This window comes from Danio rerio, chromosome 13 (assembly GCF_052040795.2).
Source record: "Danio rerio strain M-AB ecotype USA chromosome 13, GRCz13ab, whole genome shotgun sequence".
Classification (NCBI taxonomy): Eukaryota; Metazoa; Chordata; class Actinopteri; order Cypriniformes; family Danionidae; genus Danio; species Danio rerio.
The window spans coordinates 50331887-50359651 of NC_141033.1; the positions used below are offsets into that span (position 1 = coordinate 50331887).

The following is a 27765-nucleotide window of genomic DNA, read 5'->3' on the forward strand; positions in this document are numbered from 1 at the left end:
CACACAAACACACACACACACCTCCGGACGAGAACGCTCCCGCTTCCGCCCGCACCCGCCAGGTTTTAGCCTTAGAACCCGCCCCGTTTTCTGCCCGCCGCGCCCGATCCCGCTAAAGAGCGGGGGAGAACAAAACCGAAAATCTGTATAAACACACACACACAGCACCAAGCATAAAGCTCTCGCTTGCTCGCTCGCTCTCTCTCTCTCTCTCTCTCTCTCATACGCGCGCGTGCGCACTAACACACAAGCACCAAGCAGACACATCTTTCTCTTTCTCAGGCAGCCCGCTCCCGTCCCAAATCAAACCCGTTACCGACCGCTCCGGCGATTTATTCGGAAATTTATTCCCGCGCCGCAGAAATCTGGCGCGGGGACAGCCGCGGGTTTGCACACCTCTAACGTTACCACGGAGCTCCATAAACAAAGCAGCACGCGTCGCGTTTTTAACGTGACTTTGCACGCGATAAAAGAATATATCCAGTTAACCTGATACAGTACACTCGGTTACAAGTAACAAATCACAACTAAATACATTTGCAAGCTAGAGTCAACGAGGCAACAACTTTAACCGCACGTACTTACACTTGAGAAATGGAAGAAACCCATCCTGATGTCCATCAGTAAGTTACTGATCCTTCCTTTAACAAACGCAGATGAAGTATTCTTTGTAGCATGTAGCTTCCAGAAGTTTCCAGTAGTTTCCAACTGCTTGGCTATAATGCTGAGGTTTCATCTTTGGGTAGAGACTCAATATATCCATCTGCAATGTGACTTCAATCGACCGGCATGTTTGTGTGCGTGTGTTTGTGGGTGTGTGTGTGTCTGGGTTACTGCGTCAGAGGGCGGGGCCTCAGGTTTGAAATCTCCCGGGTTTGCGCGTGCACGTGAAAAACTTTGTTTCGTTCGTACGTCATGGCGAAACACCTAATGAGTCGGTATCAAGGCGACTCGTTTGAAGCACTATGAATCGACTCTTTTATAGATGAATCAACAGTTTTAAACACTGTATTCTTACAGATTTAAGCCTTAGCTGGATACTTCACTTCACTTAGAGCTGTGTTACACACTACATGGAGGGGAATTTTCAAAAACCCATAATATGGGCTCTTTAATGTAAACCCAAACCATGAGTTTCATTCACCAAACTTGACTGATTTCTCTGAGAATCTTGGGCCCATGTGGGTTCCAGTAGGTCTTCTGCAGTATTGGTGATGATTGGGATGCAGATCAACAGATGATCCTTCTGAGAAATCTACCTTCTGACACTTTTCCAAATGATCAACTAGAAGTCAAGTTATTATTTGTTGCTCTTACAACTGGGATTGACGACAAGACTTCTTGTCAGGCAGTGTATTTTGAAAACATATTGGGTCTTTATTAAAGAGTAAATGTGGTTGTGCATTGTGTATTTATTGCACATTTTTTCAAAACAGTTATAAACTGCAATAAACCATGACTGTCCACGTGCTGAATTCTTTTTTTTATTATTACATTGTTTTTCAACAAAATACTATCTAGTGTTTCTAATTTAATCATATTTAATTCAATTTACTACTTGCAAATTTCTTTGTAATAATTTGTGTAATTTTATAAAGTATTTAAAGTATTTTATTCTTTTTTGTGTCCGGCCTGCAGCCCGACTGGATTTCATTATGTCCTACCAAGGTTAGATTACTCCTCGCATGCTTATCAATGGCACAGCCAGGAGCCGGAGCAGACACAAATAGACACAAATAAACTATTGGCTGCTTAACACAGGTCACCGTGGCCTTAGAAAAAAATCATACCCGCTTACTGCATATGGTTTCTTCAGAGGCGATGACTTTCTGATGAATCATAATCCTTTGATATCTGTGGTACAGTTCACAGACGGACAGACGGATACTCATCCACATAGAGATCGCCTGTCTGACTGACTGTCCATTACTTCTTTCATTTATCTATCTAGCCGTTTGTCCGTCCTTCTATCTATCTATCTATCTATCTATCTATCTATCTATCTATCTATCTATCTATCTATCTATCTATCTATCTATCTATCTATCTATCTATCTATCTATCTATCTATCTATCTATCTATCTATCTTCTGTCTATCTGTCTGTCTGTCTGTCTGTCTGTCTCTGTCCGTCCATCCATCCATCCATCCATCCATCCATCCTTCCATCCATCCATCTGTCCGCCTGTCTGTTTATCTATCCGTCCATCCGTCTCTGTCTGCCTGTCTGTCCATCCATCCATCCACCCATCCATCCACCCATCCATCCATCCATCCATCCATCCATCCATCCATCCATCCATCCATCCATCCATCCATCCATCCATCCATCCATCCATCTATCTATCTATCTATCTATCTATCTATCTATCTATCTATCTATCTATCATCTGTACATAAAAATCATTACCTTTATGTAAAGTTCCCGTTAAGATAACTCTGTGTGTGTGCGTGCGCGTCTTTGCCTTTGCTTGTGTGTGTGTTTGTGTCTGAGTGTCTGCCTGTTGGCTGAGTTTGTACGGGCCACGCGCAGCGCGTTCATTGTTATTTCTGATAGGACTCGAGACGCGCAGACAAACAGTTCATCCCTGAGCTCTCCTCCCAGACCTGATAATAACCTACAGTGAAAGAGCAGCCAGGTACTACGTAACCAGCCAACCGCTCGTCTCTCTCTCTCTCAGACTAACAACACAAACTCAATCGTTTTACCAACTAATAAAAATGTAACCAAAAAGGACGAGTCGCTGAAACGCGTTGTATCAACTTCAAGCGCGCGCTCGATCTCCAGTCCAGTCAGAAACGCGGCGAAAGGAAATTTAGCATTGGATTTTAGCAGTTTATTAAAAAGTGAAGACATCAGGAGACAATGTGGAGGTCTGCCCTGCTTCTTGTTTTTCTTCTGCTGACATCTTTCTGCTGTGGAGTGTGTTTCGAGTGTCCGGAGATCTGCAGATGTTCCCAGAAGAGCATCACCTGTAACAGCGCGACGGAGAACCAGAAGAGCCTCAGCAGACTGTAAGAACACCTGAGCATCGCCTTATAATCATACAAACACACATGACACTCATATTTTAACGTGTAACACATGATTTGACTGCTATCGTGTTTATTAGACCGTGTGCGTTTGTTTCTTGACATTTCAGTGTCATTGTTTATTAGAGAGAGTCTCCACTTTCCTTACTAATATGCAACTCCCTCTCTGACTCCTCCACTAACTACAATAAATAAATAAATAAATAATTGCTAATGTTTTGCTTCTTACACTGTCCTTACACACCTGAAACTTGCCTTCAGCACTTATTCATTGTTGCTCTGATAGTTGTGTAAATTGCTTCCTTGTCCTCATTTGTAAGTCGCTTTGGATACTGCTAAATGACTTAATGTAAATGTAAATGTAGAGAGGTTTGTCACATATATAAAGTGATAGTTCATCTAAATTTGGAAACTCATTTAATCACTCTTTATTTGTTACAAGTCTGTATGACTTTATTTGTTCTGTTGAATGCACAATATCTTTTGAGGAAAGCTGAAAGCTGTAATTATTGACTCCACAGTATTTGTTTTACCTGCTAAATAGTGAGTACACTTTCATTTTTGGGTAAACCATCCTTTTAAGTATCAACATGATATATTTACTTTCACATACAGACCGCTGGATTTTAATTCTAAATTAATGTATGTGGTTTTGCATAACATATTAAGATATTCACATCACATTCTTTCACTTCTAATTAAACTCATGAAAAAATACTTAAGTAATTTATAGTGAAAATAAGTTTTTGGACTATATTATCACTGCATTTTGATAATGAATGCTACAGAATACTGTAATCAACTGATAAATAATGCTGTATACTTTATTTTTACTACAGTAAAGTGTGGTGTATTATAGTGTAATGTACTCTATATAAAACTACAGTATTGACTCATTTGTTTACATATCTATAGTTGTTGTTTTACCACAGTATACTATAGAATTACCTCAACAGATTAATTCAACTACTTAGTATGTTTCAAAAGCAATATAGTAATACTATAAATTAAATTTACAATATATTGTTGAAGTTACAATATATTGTATTTTATTTCTTCATTACATTTCAGTGTGAGTTATTGAAGAATGTGTCACATGAAATATGAAAACATCATATTTAGAACATATTTGTTTTCATTTTATACAATTTATCTGCCAAAATAATTCATATTTATATGTTTACATTATTTCCCAGTGATGGGTTGTGGCTGGAGAGGTATCCGCTGCATAAAACATCTGGTGGATAAGTTGGTGGTTCATTCTGCTGTGGTGACCCCGGATTAATATAGCGACTAAGCCGAAAAGAAAATGAATGAATGAATGTTTACATTCGATATAAGGTCATATTCACAGCATCTATCTAACTGCACACTTGAAAATGTACAATGCTAATTTATAATATATACCACAGTAGCTTTGACCCATGCTATGGTAGTGTATTATACTGTACGTTTAGATTAGATTAGATTCAACTTTATTGTCATTACACATGTACAGGGCATTGAAATGCAGTTCAGGTCTAACCAGGAGTGCAACAACAGCAAGTGCAGGATATAGCTATAAGTTATAAAGTGCAGTTATAGAAAAACTATGGTGATATTTACAGATGGATGTACTATGGACATTATGTACAGGTTGTATTTACTTTGATTTAAATTAAATATATTATAATAAATACATGTAATATATGTACAAGTTGCTATTAATAATATGAAATATGCAGATAGATATGAACATAATTACAATTGTACATGTACAGTTAGTGTGTACAGTACAAATAAATGAATTATTGCAATGTAGTGCAAAGAACATGTGCAATTTTTCAATGTGCAAATGTTAAATGGTGCAGTGTTTATGAGGAGTATAAGCAGGCCCTCCCGGAATCTGCGCGCGCAGAATTCTGCACGTTTTCTGCAGATTGTCTGCAGATTTTTAGCCCATCGTTAACTCTGTTTATTGAGTAAATGTGTGTAAATCTATATTTATTCAGTTTTTTTTTATTAATTTCAGTAATATTATTGACTAATGTGAAAATGTTCATTTAATTTATGTACAATGCATTTTGTAATATTATTTTCGGATTTTTACCTAAATTCTCAGCAGAAACGACCGCAGATTCAGTCTGGCCCTAAGTATAAGTTATAAGGATACTGGGGGGTGTATAAGTAGGGCAAAAGAGACAGTGAGGGGCAGAGTTCAAAAGGGAGACAGCTCTGGGGGAAAAGCTGTTCCTCAGTCTGCTGGTTTTTGTCCGGGGGAGCCTGAAGCGCTCCAAGCGTGGTAATTATAAAGTTACTGTGATGAAACAACAACTATAAAAACGGAAACAAATGACACAATACCGTAGTTTTCTACAACTATAGGGTATATTATACAACAATACACCATCTTTACTGTAGTAAAATCTAAAGTACACTACAGTATTGATTCGTTCACTATAGTTAGTAATACAGTATTCTGTAGCCTTCATTAACAATGAATATCACTATAGTTTACTATCTAATGCAGGCATATACATATGAATTGTTTTGGCTGATAAATTGTATAAAATGTAAACAAACATGATGCTTTCATATTTCATCTGACAAATTCTTTATTAAACAATGATGCTGAAATGTGAAGCATACAACAGTCTGATGAATACAAACCTATATATTGAAATTTATTGTAATTAATAGTAAATATTGAATTGCTTTTGAGACGTACTACAGTAAAGTACTTGAATTAATCTGCTGTGGTAAAACAACACCTTTAGAAATGTAAACAAATGACACAATGCTGTAGTGTTCTGCAACTGTAGGGTATATTATACAACAATACACCATCTTTACTGTAGTAAAATCTAAAGTACACTACAGTATTTATTCGTTCATCAGTTCACTATAGTTAGTAATACAGTATTCTGTAGCATTCATTAACAATGAGTTGTAAATAATATATACAGTAATATACACTTTACCATACTATAATACACTTTACCATAGCATGGCTCAAAACTACTATGGTATTTACTATAAATTACTACACAGCAGTAATTTTGAGGTAGAGTGGGTGGTTAGATAGATGCTGTGAATATCCCTATAGTTTATTATCTAATGCAGGCATATACATATGAATTATTTTGGCTGATAAATTGTATAAAATGTAAACAAACATGATTCTTTCATATTTCATCTGACAAACTCTTTATTAAACAATGATGCTGAAATGTGAAGCATACAACAGTCTGATGAATACAAACCTATATATTGAAATTTAATGTAATTAATAGTAAATATTACATTGCTTTTGAGACGTACTATAGTAAAGTACTTGAATTAATCTGCAGTGGTAATTCTATAGTTACTGTGGTAAAACAACACCTATAGAAATGTAAACAAATGACACAATGCTGTAGTGTTCTGCAACTGTAGGGTATATTATACAACAATACACCATCTTTACTGTAGTAAAATCTAAAGTATACTACAGTATTTATTCGTTCATCAGTTCACTATAGTTAATACTACAGTATTCTGTAGCATTCTGTAACTATATAATTACCACCAATTGCAGTTTGCATGTTCATGTTGGCGAGGGTTTCCACTGGGTGCTCTGGTTTCCCCCACCGTCCAAACACATGTGCTATAGGTGAATTGAGTAAATTGACTGTAGTGTATGTAGTGTGGATGTTTCCCAGTAATGGTTTGCTGCTGGAAAGGCATCCGCTGTGTAAAACGCATGATGGATAAGTTGGCAGTTCATTCCGCTGTGGCAATCCCTGACTAATAATATGACTAAGTCAAAGAAAAATGAAGGAATACAGGGTTTAATCATGTTGGTATTCACACACACTGGATTTATTTTCATGTTGGTTGGCCAAAGATGGGAATTCAGTGATATTTCCTTATTTACTCATCGATATACAAATTAAAGTCATGTTTTACTATAGTAAATAGATGTAGAGTTTCATTATGAGCTGTTATAATGTTTCATAAACATACAGTAGTAGATATTAAGTCATTGTTTTGGCTTGTGAATATACCAGAAATTGTTTTATAGCCTAAATATTTAATAATTTCTTTACTTTAAATTGCATTTGAGCTGTTTTATTAGTGTTTAATATTAATGTTTCACTAAAACTGTGATGTTTAACGTGTCAAATATTTCTTTTAATTTCACTTCGTTTGCCAACGGTGGTGGCTTTTCAGTTGTACTCATTAATTAATACTATTAATATTCATACTGTACGTGTTTACGGCCATTAGAGAGACTTTGTGAAATGAATGATTTGTGGGCAGTGATTCACAGTGATACTAATGAAGCTTCTTGACTTTCATGTATATGATCTCATAAACCACACACACCCAAATCTCTGGAGTTTTGAGTCAGCTCAATTATCTCATAATAATGCTTATTATAGTACAGAATGTTAAATATGAAACACGGGCAAATAAAGGGAGGTATGATAGTTTAAAGTGTGATCTGGAGCAGTGTTTTTCAACTGGTGGGTCCACTTTTGGGTCGCGGGAACATTTTCAGTGGGTCGCGGAGTGTGTGGTAAAAAAAAAACAACAAAAGTTAAATTTTTTACTTATTTTGCTTATACTAGACTTTTATTTTGAAATGCGTGCGTGACAACCCTACTGTTTGACATCTGAAATTTCATTTAATTATAGCAACAAATATGTCGAAGCCCAAGTATGACCCCGAACATGTAAAGTATGGATATATGTATATTAGGGATGTAACGGTATCAGAATTTCACGGTACGGTAATACCTCGGTATGAATGTCACGGTACGGTATTTATTGAATCATTTACAGGAAAAAACAAAACTTATGAAAATACTCCAAAAGAGTGCCAAAAGTGTCAATGACATACAAATTAGCCATCTATCTGTAAGCTTTGAAACAGGAACTTCAATTTTAATAACAAAAAAATATTAAACCATGTAAAAAAATAAATAAATTTAGTATTGTTGAAAACTCATCACATTCAACATTTAATCACTCACTCACTTAGATAGAGATGGGTTTAAAGGAAAATTATCATGTAAATATAATCTGGTAAAAGCTGGTATCTCTGGGCATTTACAATATCCCCTGCAACAGAAAAAAAACCCTCTCATTTGGGACTGAGGTTTCTGGGACAGAGAGATATGACTTGGCCCAGGTTGACAGCAGTGGGTAACGTTGTGCATTGTCTTTCCCCCACTTGAGAGGACAAACCATGAGTGAGATAGAGATCTCATGTCTGCATCAATCTGAACAGTGTGCTGTGTTTCTGCAGTCCCCATGACTGTTATTAGTCGTATTCCCCAACTTGCAGGCACGTGCACACACAGGGCTCAACCTGTGCAGTGCACATGCCCTTTTTAGTCTTGGATAGAAAGTTCCCTTCCAAAATGATCAAAAGTGCCCCCGCGACGCGACATACCCTCCGTCACCGCTTTACAGTACGCGCGCGACAACACAGCTGATAAGTACGCGCGCGACAACACAGCTGATAAGAACTCGCGCGACAACACTGCTATTCAGTACGCGCGCGACAACACAGCTGATAAGAACTCGCGCGACAACACCGCTATTCAGTACGCTCGCACAACACAGCTGATAAGAACTCGCGCGACAACACCACTATTCAGTACGCGCGCGGCGACAACACCCAGCTCTTTTTCATCCCCGCTTCTAGCAGCACACTCCATTTCCGCATTACTGGATCTGTAGCGACAACAGACCGCAAGGGATTATGGCCAAGCCTGGGCTGATGGGAATTGTAGTTTCCGGTACCTCCCGTTCGCTTCATTCGCCTGAGCAAATTTTCTCAGAAGACCTATAGTTTTACCGAGTCATGCGACTACGGTGATATCGAAAAAAATTAATATTGCGGTATGACGGTATTTACAATACCGTTACATCCCTAATATATATATATATATATATATATATATATATATATATATATATATATATATATATATATATATATATATATATATATATATATATATATATATATATTGACGACAAATAAGACTTAAAACCTTAGTGTCATATGTAGTGAGGTGCTCTGAGCATGACAGCTTCTAAATAAAACAACCTTTAGAAACCAGAAAAAATGTTTTATTAACAGTTTATTATTAACTGTATTTGACATTTTTACTCTGTAATATTTCTATTATTTGATCCATTTTGTTAAATGACAGCAATAAAATGTTGTTTATTTGTAAGTCTTGGTGAATTTCTTATGATTTATCTGTCACTACTTGTGTATGTTAACAAATAAATACAAATGAAGTATAATTCCCAAAACTGTATTATAGTTCCCAAAAATTTTGGTCGTAGCTTGATGACCATGTAAAAATTTGGGTCCCATGGCCAAACCAGTTGAGAACCCCTGATCTAGAGAGCCATTAACGCTTCTCCAGAGCACAAATGTGTGAGTACTGCTGATTTTCATCTCAATGTACAATTTTTACTAGTCTAACACGTGAATACAATAACACACACCACAGAGACTGTAAATAGGATTTATCTGTGGCTCATAAACACACATCTCAAATATACCAGTAGACTAAACACACATGATATGACTCATACAGTTATCTCAAAAGTACTCTAAATAATTTCTTATCTACATTTGCAATTGAATATCATCAAAATGTACAAACAACCACTCTGTCTGTTTTCACATGATTAAATATTTAATACTGCACTGTAAAAAGTTATTGTGGGGACGCAGTGGCACAGTAGGTAGTGCTGTCGCCTCACAGCAAGAAGGTCGCTGGTTCAAACCTCGGCTCAGTTGGCGTTTCTGTGTGGAGTTTGCATGTTCTTCCTGCGTTCGCGTGGGTTTCCTCCGGGTGCTGCAGTTTCCCCCACAGTCCAAAGACTTGTGGTACAGGTGAACTGAGTAGGCTAAAATTGTCTGTAGTGAATGAGTGTGTGTGTGGATGTTTCCCATAGATGGGTAGGGCAAGGAAGGGCATAAGTTAGCGGTTCATTCCAATGTGGTGACCCCAGATTAATAAAAGGACTAAGCTAAAAAGAAAATGAATGAATAAATGCATTTTTATTATTAATTATTTTATCATTATTGTTAATTCAGTTCAAGCTTATTTGTATAGCGATTTTCACAATAATTATTGTTTCAAAGCAGCTTTAAAAAAGTGCATATTATTACATTACAGTCAAAGTCGGAAAGTTAAGTTTAACTTTAACTAATTATCTAGTAACTAATGGCTTTTAACAGTTCATGTTTGTATGTTTTACACAGCGGATGCCCTTCCAGCTGCAACCCAGTACTGGGAAACACCCATATACACTCATTCACACACACACACACTCATACACTACGGCCAATTTAGCTTACTCAATTCACCTATAGCGCATGTGTTTGGGCTGAGGGGGAAACCGGAGCACCCAGAGGAAACCCAGGCTAACATGGGGAGAACATGCAAACTCCACACAGAAATGCCAACTCGCCCAGACGAGACTCGAATCAGCGACCTTCCTTCTGTGAGGCGACAGTGCTAACCACTGAGCCACTGTGTCGCCAAGTTCAAGTTCATTCATTCATTTTCTTGTCAGCTTAGTCCCTTTATTAATCCAGGGTACCGCATGTCTTTGGACTGTGGGGGAAACCGGAGCACCCGGAGGAAACACACGCGAAGACAGGGAGAACATGCAAACTCCACACAGAAACGTCAACTGAGCCGAGGTTCGAACCAGCGACCTTCTTGCTGTGAGGCGACAGCACTACCTACTGCGCCACTGCCTCGCCCAAGTTCAAGTTATTATATATATGAGTATTTAACCCACAGCTATATAATATATAGGGGATGCCTATGTGCAGATGTTCAGTGAAGTGTGTTTGTATATCAAGTGCATACAATGAAGTGTATTTGTGTACTAATACACACTGTAACTGTTAATATTAATATTAATAATAAGTATTAAGTATTGAAATGACTCAGAAGGTCGCTGGTTTAAGTCTCGGCTAGGCCAGTTGGCATTTCTGTGTGGAGTTTGCATGTTGGCGTGGGTTTCCTATGGGTACTCCAGTTTCCCCCACAGTCCAAACACATGCGCTATAGGTGAATTGAATAAACTAAATTGGCTGTAGTGTATGAGTGTGAGTGTGTATGGGTGTTTCCCAATACTGGGTTGCTGCTGGAAGGGCATACACTGCATAAAACAAATGCCAGAATAGTTGGCAGTTCATTCCGCTGTGGTGACCTATGATAAACAAGGGACTAAACCGTTTGAAACAGCTCCTTAAATGCAAAGGCGGCACTTCCAATTCAACTTCCACCTCCGTTCAGCGTATTGCAAATGAACAAAATAACCTGTTATGCAATACAAGGTCTGTTAGCGGCTCCTCATTATAGTACTCTGCCTCTGCATGAAATCTCTACCTTTTCTGATGGAAGCAATAGGGAAGTTGTTGACGTGAAAAGCACTATCCAAAATAGTCAGGTCAAGTAGTTTTGTCTGACTGACGGGTTTGTTAATTCGCACCCGCTGAGCTGAAAGTGTTAAAAGATGAGAGTCTGTGCTTCGTGAACTCCAGGCCTTGAATTCACTCTCTTCCTCTACTGGAGCCTTGAGTCCTGATAAGAGATACATGCCAATCAAGGACAAGAGATAAATGGAAAATGTCCTTAAAAAAGGGTTGAGAGACGGACAAATAGAAATATGAAGCAAATATGACATGGACAGGGCTTCAGATGGAGCATCCGTTTGTTTTGAGTTATTTGTATAGTGTCTCCAAAAATTAATTGGATCTCACACAAACGTCAAAAAGATTAATTATTATTATTATTATTATTATTATTATTATTATTGTTTTTATTATTATTATTATTGTTATTATTATTATTATTGTTGTTGTTGTTGTTTTTATTATTATTATTTATTATTATTATTATAATAATAATTATTATTATTATTATTATTATTATTATTATGGTTATTATTGTTGTTTTTATTATTATTATTTATTATTATTATTATTATTATTGTTGTTTGTGCAATAATGTTTTAATTTTTATTTTGTAATTTTAAAAATGAATTTATTTAATTGTTTTTATATAAGCACAGCAGGACAGTTTTGCACAAACTAATGCAGTTTTTTTATTATTCCATGGCACATCTGTATTTAATTACAAAATTGCATAAATACTATATTTGCACAAATGTATTAAATGCTAAAAATGTATAGTATTATTATTCATTTATTCATTTTTCTTCGGCTTGGTCCCCTTTTTACAGTTTTTCTCAGTGGCTTTGGTGCTTTTTTTTACATTTCTCAACACTATTTACATTTGCACAACCGTTAATGCATTTCTCAAAGCAATTAGTCATTTGTGCACATCCTAGTAGCAGTTTCTCATTCCTTCCAACAAATTGCAAATGCTTTTGAACATGCATCAATTGCTTTCATACAACTCTACTGTTTATAACATTATCCAACCCGAGCTCATTCTGAAAACGTAACCCCACGGAGGTTTTTGGAGACCGCAATTTACGTGGCCAGAGGTACGTATGGCCGCATACCGTTTTTTTCAAGCGAACACAACGGGGCGGTGTGATGCCGCTCCTCCTCTTCGCGCTCGCCGGCTGTGACGGCTCACCTCCGTGTGGAGGGCTTTCTCGCTTAGCTCGTAGTGTTACGTCGGCGGAGCGGAGGCTCGGAGGAGGAGGAGCCACCCGCGGCGACGGCCGGGTTCGGGTATTTGTTTGTTTCTTGATATAAGCTGAGTGCATTTACAAAACATTCACAAAAATGGAATAAATTATAAAAATACAATTGTATTAATAATAATGATAAACATATTTTTATTAATGAATATTTTTGTTATTATTTTAGTATTATTAAACAGTGGTAAATAGTTTATACTGTAAGGACACTGTATATTAATTGTATATTAGTAATAACCGTATTTAAGCTGTCGGATTATTCAAAACAACTCATACACTAAGGTCTTTACTATAACCTGCCAAAAGTTATAGCCAGCAAAGTTTGGCTTAACTTGAATGAAGTCAGTTCAAAAACAGTATAAGAATACTATACATTTATTCAACTTTTTAATTAATTTAATAACTGTATAGTCATTTTCAGCAAGCTATAAGCTGTTTGTTCAGATTTTTCCATAGAAAAAATACCAATATAAAACATATTGACTATATAATCAATATATACATATTAACTTCATGAACAAAAATATGAATATATCAATAAATGGAATGTAATTATTAGCATGTTTTGATCTAAATAAAGGTCCTCATGCTATGTGCACTTATTTGTTTAGTATTGTTGCATTTTTATATATATTTAAAATATTTTCCCCTCTTCATCTGTACTAACATTATTAAATGTATTTATTGTACATTTACATTGCTTTTGTATTGTTTTTGTTATTTGTGTGCGCCCAGGGTCTGAGAGTAATGTATTTTCATTTCATGTCATGTGACTGAATTAGATCATTTTGAATGTTATTTAATGTTAAAGGGAACCTATTATGCAAAATAAAAACCACTTTTATAAGGAGTTCAAACACAGTTATGTGCAACAGTATATGAATATAAGCAGCTTCTTATGGTAAAAATGTATTAATTCTGTTTTCATAATCACTTTGATTGACATTCTCCCTTTGTATGTGTCATCAGAAGGGGAAATCACTGCCCATTAGTGATGATCTCTCCCTTATTAGCATAGGACAATAGTCTTGTATTTGAATCTGCCTCTATGCGGACACGCTGACATTTGTAGCTCCGCCCTCTTTTAAAAAGAGCACAATCTTATTTGAATTTAAAGCAACAGTCACCAAAACAACACAATTAGGATCATAACCTAAAATGGGCAGTTTCAGAGAGTTATAAAACATTATTTATGTGGTATTTTGAGCTGAAACTTTACATACATCCTCTAGGGACATCAGAGACTTATTTTAGATCTTGTAAAAGTGTCATAATAGGTCCCCTTTAACACTTGAATGTTATTTTGGGGCTTCACATGCACGCTTGGTCAAAACCTCATTTTTGGGTCACATATGGACAAACCCAATTGCTGGCTTGCACTGCTTTCACCTTATTTAGGGCAAGTGAGCTCAGCGCAGCCTCCACTCCATCAGAGAGACTTTACGAGCGCTAACAAGAGGCGAACGCTTTCTCCAAACTCACATCATTAGAGCTGCACTGTACCAGATGAATCAAGCATGCTTCACATTTACAATCTCCAAGAGCACGGTGACCCTCTCGCAAAAAAACAAACAAAACCAAGCCATAATTATCCACGTGCGAAGCTTCCAAACACCGCCCAGAAATTTAACACATAATGGCATATAATTACTCGCAATCTGCATGATTATTTTTAGCAGTGCTTTATGGAAAATTTGATTGTCCTTTAAAAATCAAGTGTTCTATTTACAGCACAAAGCATTTATAAATACAGCGAATTGAATTGAATATGGGCAAGATAATTTAGTCAATTTATTAAAGTAAACAGTTTTATTAAAGAGTTCAATTCTTAAAAATAGGAGTGTGGTCAGCGATTATCTTTCGGAATAAATGATCATACATGAGTTATTGCCAAAAAAAAAAAAACATTACAAACTACAAACTTTTGCCATTGTGAAAACGTACCACTATATACATCTCTGGAGAGCACGAATTATGTAGCCAGAGCTACAGTACGTATGGCTGCATTTAGCTTTTTACATGAATGCTATGGGACTGTATGATGCCACCGATACCTTCCGTTTCTTTCCGCACAGACCACTTGCCTCTGTGTGGATGGCTTTTCTGCAGTTTCTAGTTTGCCCACTTGAGAAATTGAGAGTTGACCATGATGACAGAGTTTAAGTCTGGTGAAAATCGGTTCCAGAAAACGGGTAAGACAACAACAGAAGCCAAAAAATAAAAGAAACAAGTAAATAACAGGGTGAGAACGTGGTAAAAAACAGGTGGCTTTTCTTTTTTTGCATTGCTTTTGAAAACACTATCGGTTGGGTTTACGGAAGGGGGTGGGTGGGAGTGATCGGTTGGTCAGTCAGACAGTCAACAGCGGCCTGTGGTGGATTTCTGCTAGAAGAGTAGGCAAAAATAGCACTTACAAAAGAAATTAGAGATCTCAAAAGCGTACACAGCGGCCTTTGGTGGATTCGCATAAACAATAATTGCAAAAATACCACATATTCGGCACTCTCCAAAAATGTATACAGGGGTACATATCAATAATGAACCTGGGTTAAAATTTCTAATAAATGTAGTATTTTTTATGGTACTCATGTCTTGATTTTAACTATTTATTAAACACATTCATTGTGGTGTATTTGATTATTATTTGTTTATAATAGTCTGATTATTTTATTATAATAATCTGTAGGAATATGAAGACCATGCACTTAAATTCAAATGAGTTAAATAACATTACAAAAACTAAATAAAACTACAAAATTGCGCCACACAGTCTCATTGTGAAAATGTACCCCCGTATACATTTCTGGAGAGCACAAATTATGTGGCCAGAGCTACGTATGGCTGCATTTCGTCTTTCAAATGAAGGCTACGTAACGGTATGACACCGCCAATGGCTTCTGTTTTTTTTCGCGCTACCAACTGACAGCTTACCTCCGTGTGGACAGTTTTTCTGCTGTTACCAGTTTGCCCAGTAGCTTGCCATGTACATCAGTGGTCTTGAGACAAAGAGAGGAGTTGACCACGACGACAGGGTTTGGTCTGGTGAAAATAGGTTCCAGAAAGCGGGTAATACAAAAACAGAAGCCAAAAAATAAAAGAAACAAGTAAATAACAGGGTGAGAACGTGGTAAAATCTGAAAACATGGTAAAAATCAGGTGGCTTTTCGACACTACCAGTTAGGTTTACGGAAGGGTGTAAGTGGGAGTGATCGGTTGGTCAGTCAGTCAGTCAGTCAGTCAGTCAGTCGACAGCGGCCTCTGGTGGATTTACGTGACAACAGCAGGCGCTGTTGTTTGGCACTCGAGAGAAATTTGAGATCTGAAAAAGCAAACACTGCGACCTCTGGTGGATTCGTGAAAATAAAAACTGTAAAAAAAAAAAAAAAAACTTACCTCCTGGCATGTATTTCGGCACTCTACAGAAATGTGTACAAGTGTACATATCAATAATGATCCTGGGTTGAAATTTGTGGTATTCCTGTCTTTATTTTACTTATTTATTAAATACATTAGTTGGGGTGTGTTTAATTATTATTATTATTATTATTATTATTATTATTATTATACTGATTGTTAAATTTGTTTGTCCTTTAAAAATGAAGATGAATGAATGTTTATAGTAAATATTTACCAGCATATTCACTGCATTGAGTACCTTTTTGAAAATGATTATGCATTTCTCAGTGAGTATAAACAATAAATGATATTTTTATTGCGTTTAAGCAAAACGGATTTATTTATTAAAGAGGTGTATTTATTAAAATAGGGCACAGTGGCTTAGTGGTTAGCACAATCGCCTGACAGCAAGAAGGTCGCCGGTTCGAGCCTGGGTCAGTTGGCATTTCTGTTTGCATGTTCACCCCATGTTGGCGTGGGTTTCCTCCAGGTGCTCCGGTTTCCCCCACAGTCCGAACACATGTGGTGTAGGTGAATTGGGTAAGCTAAATTGCCCGCAGTGTATGTGTGTGAATAAGTGTGTATGAATGTTTCCCAGTGATGGGTTGCAGCTGGAAGGGCATCCACTGTGTAAAAACATATGCTGGATAAGTTGGTGGTTCATTCCACTGTGGCGACCCCTGATTAGTAAAGAGACTAAGCCGAAAAGAAATTGAAAGAATGTTTTCTGTGATATGTGTGATGTGAACGCTGATGTGGTTGTGTGGTGAAGCCAGAGATAAATTTCCACCTGTGTACAATAAAGAAAGGAAAGTATTTATTTAAAAGGGGGATCTGTAGGTGGTGTGCTCATTATTTCTAGGAACTGAATCATTAATAACATCTGCCAGACAGAGCAACAATTCTTTCTCAGTGATATCAGAATACAGAAGTGTATTATTATTATTATAAATAATTTCACAAGGTTTTAAAGTGCTAAAGGAGTGGAGGTCAGCTGTCTGTTCCCTGAAAAAGTTAGTCCTTGCTGGACAAGCTTTTATCTGTTCCCTCTCTGTGTGACATTAAACTTCCTTGAGGTTTATCACACTTTTTTGAAAGCTTTATAAGATACACATCTGCTCACGTGCCTTATATTTAATACTAATTTCCCACCGAATAACAAAGATTAGGAGTTTCTTCTCTTTTTGTCCTAAATGCGTGACATATTTTTAAGCTTTGTTAAGAAATGTGGGGGTGACACGGTGGCTCAGTGGGTATTACTGTCGCCTTACATCAAGAAGGTCACTAGTTCGAGTCCCAGCTGGACCATTTGGCATTTCTGTGTGGAGCTTGCATATTCTCACTGTGTTTGTATGTTTGTGACTTTTGCAGATGGGCACATTGCGACATCGATGCTGTAACCGTATATTATGCAGCCTAATTATTAATATATCTTGTGATTTCAGAGTTTTGAACTACATCTCAGTGAAGACCATCAGCAGCCGGAGTTTCGACGGCCTGAAAGGAGTAAGAAGAATGTGAGTAGTCATTGTTTTTTACAACATTACGCCATATAACCAGATGTTTAGCGAGTCCACTGAAGGGAACGCATCCATCCGTCCATCATCACTCCTCTCTGAGCCAGCAGGTTTACAGGGAAAAAGATTTGCAGAGAAAACTCTTTGATGTTCACTCCCTTTTTCAGGACGCACTGAGCTTTCAAATGCCAAGATTTCCCTGCCGCTCGCTCTATTGAAAAGCTCAGGACATCCAAGCTCAGGAGGAACAGTTTGAACGCTTGAACAGAATAGATTATTGTTTGGCGTGAACGAATTGAAAGAGCAGTATTTGAGCCAGTGATAGTTTAATATCACACTACAGCCGATCTTGTGAAGAATTCAAAGAAAAGCATTTCTTTCCTGAGGAATATACTGTTGTTTTTGAGTTTTTTTTTATGTGTGTGTGAATTTTCTATTATTAAAAACTAAAGGTGTCATACTAATTAAAACTGTCATTTAAAAACAAAAGCCTTTAGCTCAACCTGCCAAAATAAAAGTTTATGGTTTAACTTTCATTCATTCATTCATTTTTTTTTCGGCTTAGATACTTTATTAATCTGGGGTCGCCACAGCGGAATGAACCGCTAACTTATCCAGCATATATTTTACGCAGCGGATGCCCTTCTAGCTGGAACCCATCTCTGGGAAACATCTATACCCTCATTCACACTCATACACTACGGACAATTGAGCCTACCCAATTCACCTGTACCGCATGTCTTTGGACTGTGGGGGAAACCGGAGCACCCGGAGGAAACCCCCTCGAACGCAGGGAGAACATGCAAACTCCACACAGAAATGCCAACTGACCCAGCCAAGGCTCAAAGCAACGACATTCTTGCTGTGAGGCGACAGCACTACGTAGTCCAGGCTGGGTCAGTTGGTGTTTCTGTGTGGAGTTTGCATGTTCTCCCCATAGGTTCTCCGTATAGGTTTTCTCCAGGTGCTCCGGTTTCCCCTAAAAGTCCAAACATAATTGAATAAGCTAAACTGGCTGTAGCGTATGTGTGTGAATGCAACAGTGATGGGTTGCGGCTGGAAGGGCATCCGCTGCGTAAAACATATGCTGGATAAGTTGGAGGTTCATTCCGCTGTGGCGACCCGGGATTAATAAAGTGACTAAGCCGACAAGAAAGTGAATGAATGAACATTTTGTAGAAGAAACAGTACAGAATGAATTATTCACTGCTGTTTACTGCACATACTAATACAAAAAGCTTATCAATTAATATAGGATCCACCATTTATGAACATTTTTAAGTTTAAAAAACAAATTTTATAGTATAATTTTTATAATGCAATAAAAATGCAATGCATTAGAACATATTTGTGATGTTTATAAACGATCATAAAAGAGTTTATAGTAAAGAAATAAATGCTTTCAGTTTACTTTTTAAGTGCTCCTCTGAAATGTATGTGTAGCGGCTTTCCAATTGCCACTACTGTTGGTAGAGCAAGCAAGTTTTGTACGCGTAAAGTCAGAGTCTGTAGGCAAAATAGATGCAAATAAAAGCATCTTTATTTTCCAATTAACATAACTACTTCATTAACTTTCCTTAATCTATATGCTTACTTCTTTGTTACCTTGAGTTACCTTACGAGACGAGACGGTCAAAAACTGTGTGCTTCCTACCAACACTGTCTAACTCCATGCAGTGAAGCCACAGTTATATAGTCTCCTATTGACACCTTGTGGCCAATTGCCAATATAGATTGTATGGCTCCTATAGTATGCTTTCTCAGAATTATACAAAGGCCCAACTCCAATTCTATTTTGTACCCCTTCCCCTTTCACTTGGCCCTTGAAACAGAGGGTGAAGGTGAAGGGTTTCAAAATTTACCCCTAAGAAATGAGACAGCACTACAGCACCTGCACACATCATCATACAGTATGTCATCGTGAGCTCTTGCTTCATATCAGACGATCACGACTGCTGTAGTGATTCCAGTTCTGTTATTTTTTGATATTTATCTTCAGGAAATCCCTGAAGGGATATATTATGTTATCATAACGATCTAATGTGCCAATGAGATCATAACTACTGTGCATTTACACCGTGGCCATATTCATCAGTGTAAACACACCAAAAACAACATTAACATTATAGCAGACACTGTAAACAGCTCATTTTCAACATAGTCATTATCTTTGAATAATCTTTTGAATGAAGAAACACTAATACGTTTTAGTTTTAAAACACATAAGTTTTGCTACGGTTATGCCATCCGTCCACACTACATCAGAGTTTTCGAGCGCTGAAAACGAAGCTTTTTGAAAATGCTGAAGAGGCTGTTTTCATTTTAAAACGCTGCTGCTCTGTGTCAGTGTGGATGGGGGAAAACGGAGACATCTGAAAACGGAGACGGGGCTGCAGAAATTTGCCTCTCTGATTGGGGCTTCTTTTTCAATATTAACGCCACCACGTTTCCCTCAGTCCATAATATGTCCTCATTTGTAAGTCGCTTTGGATAAAAGCGTCTGCTGAATGACTAAATGTAAATAATATTGTAGTGATATTAACATCGCTTCTTAATTTCTTTTTAAACCGGAAGAACAAATTTGCTCAAAACAACGCAAAAACAACCAATTTTCATGTATGTGTTACTCAAGAGTGTCTTCTGTATCTTTAAATTGTGTAAACCCTTTACTTTTCAATGGATTCTGTCTGGCTGTCAGTGTTTTATCATTCATCATCTGGCAAAATTGTTCTGGAAGTGATCCCAACACTATCCCTACTTTGTTTTGGTGTGTACTATGTTATTCTTTAACACTGTGAATGATTTCTACAACTATAAGTTTATTGTTATCTGTATAGTTATCATGCTTAGTGTGAACGGGTCTTTACTGTTTGCTATGTGGGAATGACATGCAAAAGAAATCCCGCCCCCTACTAAATATTCTGTTTTAACTGGAAGTACTGAAACATACATCAACATACTGAAATAATAAAAATCTTGACAACTTCCAGTTCACATGGACTTTTATGTATACTTGCTTTGTTGTCGTTTTTACTCTTCAGATTGAGTGGCCTAATAAATAAGTGTTTTCCTAATAATGAAAGTGAAATCAATCTAAATATGAAGACTTATGAGTCATGTTCTTATGAGTGCAGATTACAGTTTCTTATATTCAATAATCTAACAGATTGATGCATCAAATAAAAGGAAAAATAGCCAAAGAGCACGGTGCAAATAATGTTGTTGAACTTGCTTCTGATCATGCAACAATGGTGTAATTTGGCACATACTTTAGCTGTAATCAGGGTGTGAATTATATATTGACAATCACTAGAGAAGACAAACTTTTCTGTAATGTTAGTTTGTGTAACACATACTTCAGTGTGTCATGATTGCCATCAATCTATGTTGGGAAAGATTACAGACCCATAATGAACTACAATTCCCTACACACTGGACTCCATTTCCATTAATCACACACACACACACACACACACACACACACACACACACACACACACACACACACACACACACACACACACACACACACACACACACACACACACACACACACATACACACACACACACACACACACACACACACACACACACACACACATAGCTGAAACCCGTTATCATGGATTGTTTGGACTATGAATACATCTTATGTACACTGAAAAAAGTGTTGCATGCAGAACTGTTGCAAACAATTTATTTGTGTTGAATTTAAACAAACAAATTAAATTTAATAATGTTCAACTTAATTTGCTTGTTTAAATTCAACACAAATAAATTGTTTACAACCACTTAACATAAAAAAATTGAGTAAATCCAAGGAATCATTTTTGAATAATTTTTTTCAGTGTATCTGAGTTCATTATGGAGTCTATATGTCATCTGGATGTTCTGTTATGTTGATGTTCCAGAGCCTGAGTCTGTTCTGTTTGTTTATTTGATACTTTGTAAGACTTCATGAAGACTGTATTATTATAACTGCACTTGAGTCCTACCTTTATATATAAGATTTAAGATGTATTGCTTAAGCTATATGTAAATATTAACACCTATTTTAAAAGAAAAGTGTCTTGTGAATACTTATAAAGTCTCTTGGTGCTCTTGAATTGCAGTTTTAGACTGTTGAATTACTTCTTGCATAGACTAACTATGTCAGGAAGAAACCACAGATTCAATATGCAGGCGAAGATTTATTTTAACTTCAAAAATCAAAAATGCCTCAGACAGAGGATCAAAAATATAAAAGAAAAAGCACTGAATAAAAAGGGTAATTCAGGCAGCAGTAACTAGTACTGGACTGTAGTTCAATTGAATGTCCACAAGGTGGCGGACTCGTGGAGGTGGTGAGTATCCAGGCTTAGTGGGCGGAGCAGCCGGAAGACGAGCAGCTGCAGGTGGCCGGATGTCGGCAGGCGATGGAGTCCGAGCGCCCCAAGCAATGACACCGAAGATAGCCTGACAGGGCAGAAGAGAGATGAGCAGAGAAGGCGAACGAAAACCGAAACTAATCTCTATGGAGCCAGATAGATAACGTTACACAAGACAAGACAGGATAAACGCGGGTCTAGAGCGAGTGAACTCGCGAAACACACAAGACGGTCTGACAAAGACAAGGAGGCAAGCGGGAATTAAATAGAGGAGAAGATCAAGGAGCTACAGGTGACAATAATTGCTTAATAAGTGAATAACAAGGAGGTGGGGAAAAGGAAACGCTGACGGAAGAGCACATGGCGAACTGTCAAAACAAAGAGCATGTGCTCCGTGACGAAACATGAAGGCGACACGCAAGAAAACAAAATCACAAACAGGTAGGTCTAACACACTCCTCACATTACCCCCCCCCCCAGAAGCGCCTCACGGCGCCTCTAGAGGGGGCTCACCTCGTCGCCGACGAAATTCCCCGATCAGCGACTGGTCCAGAATATCCCGAGCCGGAATCCAAGACCTCTCCTCCGCACCATAGCCCTCCCAGTCCACCAGATACTGAAAGCCCCGGCCCCGGCGTCTCACATCAAGAAGCCTCCTCACCGTATAGACCGGAACGCCATCTACTAGACGAGGAGGAGGAGGGGCCGGGAAATGACCAATAGGATTAAGTTGGGACCGGAACACAGGCTTGACCCTGGATACATGAAAAACAGGGTGAACCCGACCAAGAGTGCACGGAAGCTTGAGCTGTACTGTCACCGGACTCAAGACCTTAGTGATCTGATATGGCCCTATGAACCTGGGTGCCAGCTTGCGAGAAGGCACCCGGAGAGGTAGGTCCTTAGTAGATAGCCAAACCTTTTGACCACAAACAAAAGGCGGAGCAGGGGTCCGGTGACGGTCAGCCGCCGCTTTGGTCCGTCTGGAAGCCTGGGCCAAGGCCTCCTTAGCCCTCTTCCAGGTGCGGCGACACCGACGAACGAAGGCAAAAGGCAGACGGGACCGCGGCATCGGGCTCCTGAGCAGGGAATAAAGGGGGTTGATAACCAACAGAGCAATGGAAAGGGGACATACCTGTTGAAGCAACTGGCAAGGAATTGTGGGCGTATTCGACCCAAGATAGTTGCTGACTCCAGGTACCCGGATTCTGTGACACCAAGCAGCGGAGAGTTCTTTCAAGATCCTGGTTGGCTCGCTCAGTCTGCCCATTGGTCTGGGGGTGAAAACCTGAAGACAGACTCGTAGAGGCCCCGATCTGTCTGCAGAACTCTTTCCAAAACCGAGAGACAAATTGAGGCCCTCTGTCAGAGACCACATCCATAGGAAGGCCATGTATCCGAAAGACCTGGTCAATCACAACCTGAGCAGTCTCTTTGGCGGATGGAAGTTTGGGTAAGGGGATAAAATGGGCAGCCTTAGAGAAGCGGTCCACCACCGTCAACACAACGGTGTTACCTCTCGATGGGGGTAAGCCAGAGACAAAATCAAGGGCAATGTGTGACCAGGGGCGAGAGGGAATGGGGAGGGGTTGTAACAGACCAATGGGCGGCTGATTAGAAGTCTTATTCTGGGCACATACTGCACAAGCCAACACAAACTGCTTGGTATCTTGGGCCATAGACGGCCACCAAAATCGCTGTTGAATGGTAGCCAGCGACCTCCGGATTCCTGGGTGACAGGCTACTCTGGATTCATGACCCCACTGGAGGACTTCCGGTCTTAGCCGAATTGGCACAAACAGGCGACCCCCCGGACACCCTTCCGGTGTTTCCCCTCCTTGACCGGCCTCTCTCACCCGCCGCTCGACGTCCCAAGAGAGAGACCCCACCACCACTCCTCTCGGGAGGATGGCTACTGGGGTAGCATTCTCTCCAGGGACGTCGAATAGCCGGGAGAGAGCATCAGGTTTGATGTTCTTGGATCCCGGCCGGTACGAGAGGGAAAAGGTAAATCGACCAAAGAAGAGTGCCCAGCGAGCCTGACGGGAATTCAATCTTTTGGCTGAACGGATTTATTCTAAATTTTTATGATCCGTCCAGACCAAGAATGGGTGTGCTGCTCCTTCCAACCAGTGGTGCCACTCCCCCAGGGCCAGCCTGACAGCCAGCAACTCTCTGTTACCTATGTCATAGTTTCGTTCGGCTGGGCTCAGGCGGTGGGAGAAGAAGGCACAAGGATGCACCTTCCCATCCCTAAGGGACCGCTGAGAAAGGACCGCGCCTACCCCCACTTCAGAAGCATCCACCTCAACAATAAACTGCCGTTCAGGATCTGGAAGAGAAAGAACAGGAGCAGTGATGAAACGGGACTTTATAACATCAAAGGCCTCCTGAGCTCGACTGTTCCATATGAACGGTACCTTAGGAGAGGTGAGAGCTGTTAAGGGTGCAGCGACCGAGCTGAAGTTCCGGATGAATCGCCTATAGAAGTTGGCGAACCCCAAGAACCGCTGCAGAGCCTTTCTAGAGTTGGGGATTGGCCACTCGGCCACGGCCCTTACCTTAGCAGGATCAGCCTTGATTCCCTCCGTCGAGACAATATGCCCCAGGAACGAAACAGACTTAGTGTGGAACACGCACTTCTCCGCCTTGACATAAAGCTGGTTCTCCAGCAGCCGCTGCAGCACCTGTCGAACATGCTGAGTGTGTACCTGCTTGGAAGGGGAAAAGATGAGGATATCATCAAGGTACACAAAGACAAATCTATTCACCATGTCTCTCAGCACGTCATTGACCAGGGCCTGGAAGACAGCCGGGGCATTAGTGAGCCCGAATGGTAGGACCCGGTATTCAAAGTGTCCCGTGGGTGTGTTAAATGCGGTCTTCCACTCATCCCCCTCACGTATCCGGACCAAGTGATAGGCGTTGCGGAGGTCTAGCTTGGTAAAGACCTTGGCTCCCTGCAATAACTCAAAGGCAGAAGACATCAAAGGCAGAGGGTACCTGTTCTTAACAGTGATGTCATTAAGACCTCTGTAGTCAATGCAAGGACGCAGAGAGCCATCCTTCTTTTTAACAAAGAAGAACCCAGCCCCAGCCGGGGAGGAAGAGGGACGGATGAGGTCGGCTTTTAAAGACTCTTGAATGTACCTGTCCATGGCCTCTCTTTCCGGACGTGAAAGGGAATACAACCGACCCCTGGGCGGAGAAGAGCCTGGGAGGAGCTCGATGGCACAATCATATGGTCGGTGGGGAGGTAAGGAAGTAGCACGGGACTTGCTGAAGACCTGACGCAGATCGTGATATTCCGACGGGACTCCGGAGAGATCTACAGCTTCGACCTGCAACACATGAGAAACAGAACCAGAACACGGGGCAGGACCAAGACACAAAGCAAGACAAGACGGACTCCAAGATAACACAGAACTAGTTGACCAATCAACATGAGGATTGTGTTTGGTTAGCCACGGGTGCCCCAATACTACAGGAGCACTCGGGGAGTCAAATAAATATAAACTAATATCCTCACGGTGATTGCCAGAAATAATTAAACTTACAGAAGGAGTGGAATGGGTGATGGAGGTGATGGTAAGACCATTGAGGGAGCGGACAGTGATAGGAGAGGAAAGAGGGATAGCCGGAATGCCCCAGGACTCAGCGGTGGTGCTGTCTAAAAAATTGCCCTCGGCTCCGGAGTCGATCAGGGCAGAGCACGAATGGACGACATCTCCGAATTGTAGAGAGGCTGGCAGTGAGGTACGGTATGTGGGGGTGTCAGAGCAAGGGATAGTGCCCACCAGAATCCCCCGTACTACTGGTGAGCGGGGGCTTTTAACGGACACCGGACAGCCTGATGACCCGGTTTCCCACAGTACAGGCACAAGCCCCTAGCCAACCGATGTCGTTTCTCCTGTGTGGTTAGCCGCAGATGCCCCAACTGCATCGGCTCCTGATCCGGAATGGGAGGAGGGGTGTGGAGCAAGTTTGAAAAGCCCTCCTCAGCCCTCCAGGAGGAACGGGTCGCTCGCCGATGTTGGCGGCGGCGGAGGCGGCCCTCAACACGGAGAGCAAGGTCAACCAGGGCGTCGAAGTCATGAGGGAGGTCATGAGTGGCGATTTCGTCCTGAATCTCATCATCCAGACCGTCCCGGAACCTCGCTCGGAGAGCTGCTTCGTTCCAAGCGCAGACCGCTGCTAGGGTCCTGAATTGAACAGAGTAGTCAGTCACTGAACGCCCGTTCTGGCTTAGCTGGGCCAAAAGAGAAGCTGCCTCATCCCCGTGAGCTGACCGATCGAACAGCTTGGTCATCTCATTACGAAAGTCATCAAAAGTGGCACAAAAGGCAGCACGTGCATCCCACACAGCGGTGGCCCAGTCTCGGGCCCTGCCCTTAAGAAGTGTAATCACAAATGCCACTCTGGACTCCTCAGTGGCGTAACGGCGTGGCTGGAGAGCGAAGACCAGTGAACACTGAGACAAGAAAGATCGGCAGGAGTTGGGGTCCCCGTCATATTGTGGTGGACAATTAGCGTGCGGCTCATGATCAGGGTGGAGAGGGAAGGCTGCCTGCCTACCGGCTCTGAGGTTTAGCTGTAGATCCTGGACTAGATCATTGAGTTCCGCAACACGAGCCGTCAGAAACTCAACCTCTTGTGAAGTGGCAGTTAATTGAGTAGCCTGTTGTCCTAGGAGAATGCCCTGCTGGGTCACTGCATTTCTCACTTGATCTGCACCTGCTGAATCCATAACTGGTCAGACCGTTCTGTCAGGAAGAAACCACAGATTCAATATGCAGGTGAAGATTTATTTTAACTTCAAAAATCAAAAATGCCTCAGACAGAGGATCAAAAATATAAAAGAAAAAGCACTGAATAAAAAGGGTAATTCAGGCAGCAGTAACTAGTACTGGACTGTAGTTCAATTGAATGTCCACAAGGTGGCGGACTCGTGGAGGTGGTGAGTATCCAGGCTTAGTGGGCGGAGCAGCCGGAAGACGAGCAGCTGCAGGTGGCCGGATGTCGGCAGGCGATGGAGTCCGAGCGCCCCAAGCAATGACACCGAAGATAGCCTGACAGGGCAGAAGAGAGATGAGCAGAGAGGGCGAACGAAAACCGAAACTAATCTCTATGGAGCCAGATAGATAACGTTACACAAGACAAGACAGGATAAACGCGGGTCTAGAGCGAGTGAACTCGCGAAACACACAAGACGGTCTGACAAAGACAAGGAGGCAAGCGGGAATTAAATAGAGGAGAAGATCAAGGAGCTACAGGTGACAATAATTGCTTAATAAGTGAATAACAAGGAGGTGGGGAAAAGGAAACGCTGACGGAAGAGCACATGGCGAACTGTCAAAACAAAGAGCATGTGCTCCGTGACGAAACATGAAGGCGACACGCAAGAAAACAAAATCACAAACAGGTAGGTCTAACACACTCCTCACAAACTATGTATTAAAAATGCTATAAACCATAAAGGGGTGGTCAAAAGTGTATTTATATTTTAATATTTGTTAATTAATAAGTATTAATATGATTTAAAGGGCACCTATGGTAAAAAAAAATCTACTTTTCAAGCTGTTTGGACAGATCTGTGTGTTGGTATAGTGTATAGACTGTCATACTGGGGTGATATGAACTCACCCAGTCCTTTTTTTTCAATTTAACTACAAAAGAAAGGGTCGGCCAATTGGAGCTGTTTTCAAATCGATCGCACCATTACGTAGGTGTGCGATCCCCCCGCCCACCGAATTGATTGACAGCTGCGCGC

At 40.1% G+C, this 27765-nt stretch overlaps 1 protein-coding gene across 3 annotated transcripts in view; it reads left to right on the forward strand.

Moving 5' to 3' along the window:
* Positions 1-1867: 1867 nt before the first annotated feature.
* lhcgr (luteinizing hormone/choriogonadotropin receptor) overlaps positions 1868-27765 on the forward strand; it is a 56119-nt gene continuing 30221 nt past the window's right edge. Inside the window, exons 1-2 of one of the 3 annotated variants that reach the window (XR_015505054.1) lie at positions 1868-3014; positions 17558-17629. Coding sequence is in view for 1 of the 3 variants with exons in the window: in NM_205625.1 (NP_991188.1) it covers positions 2866-3014; positions 17558-17629 (221 nt within the window). In the remaining 2 variants the exon portion in view is untranslated. 3 annotated transcript variants of the gene reach the window in all.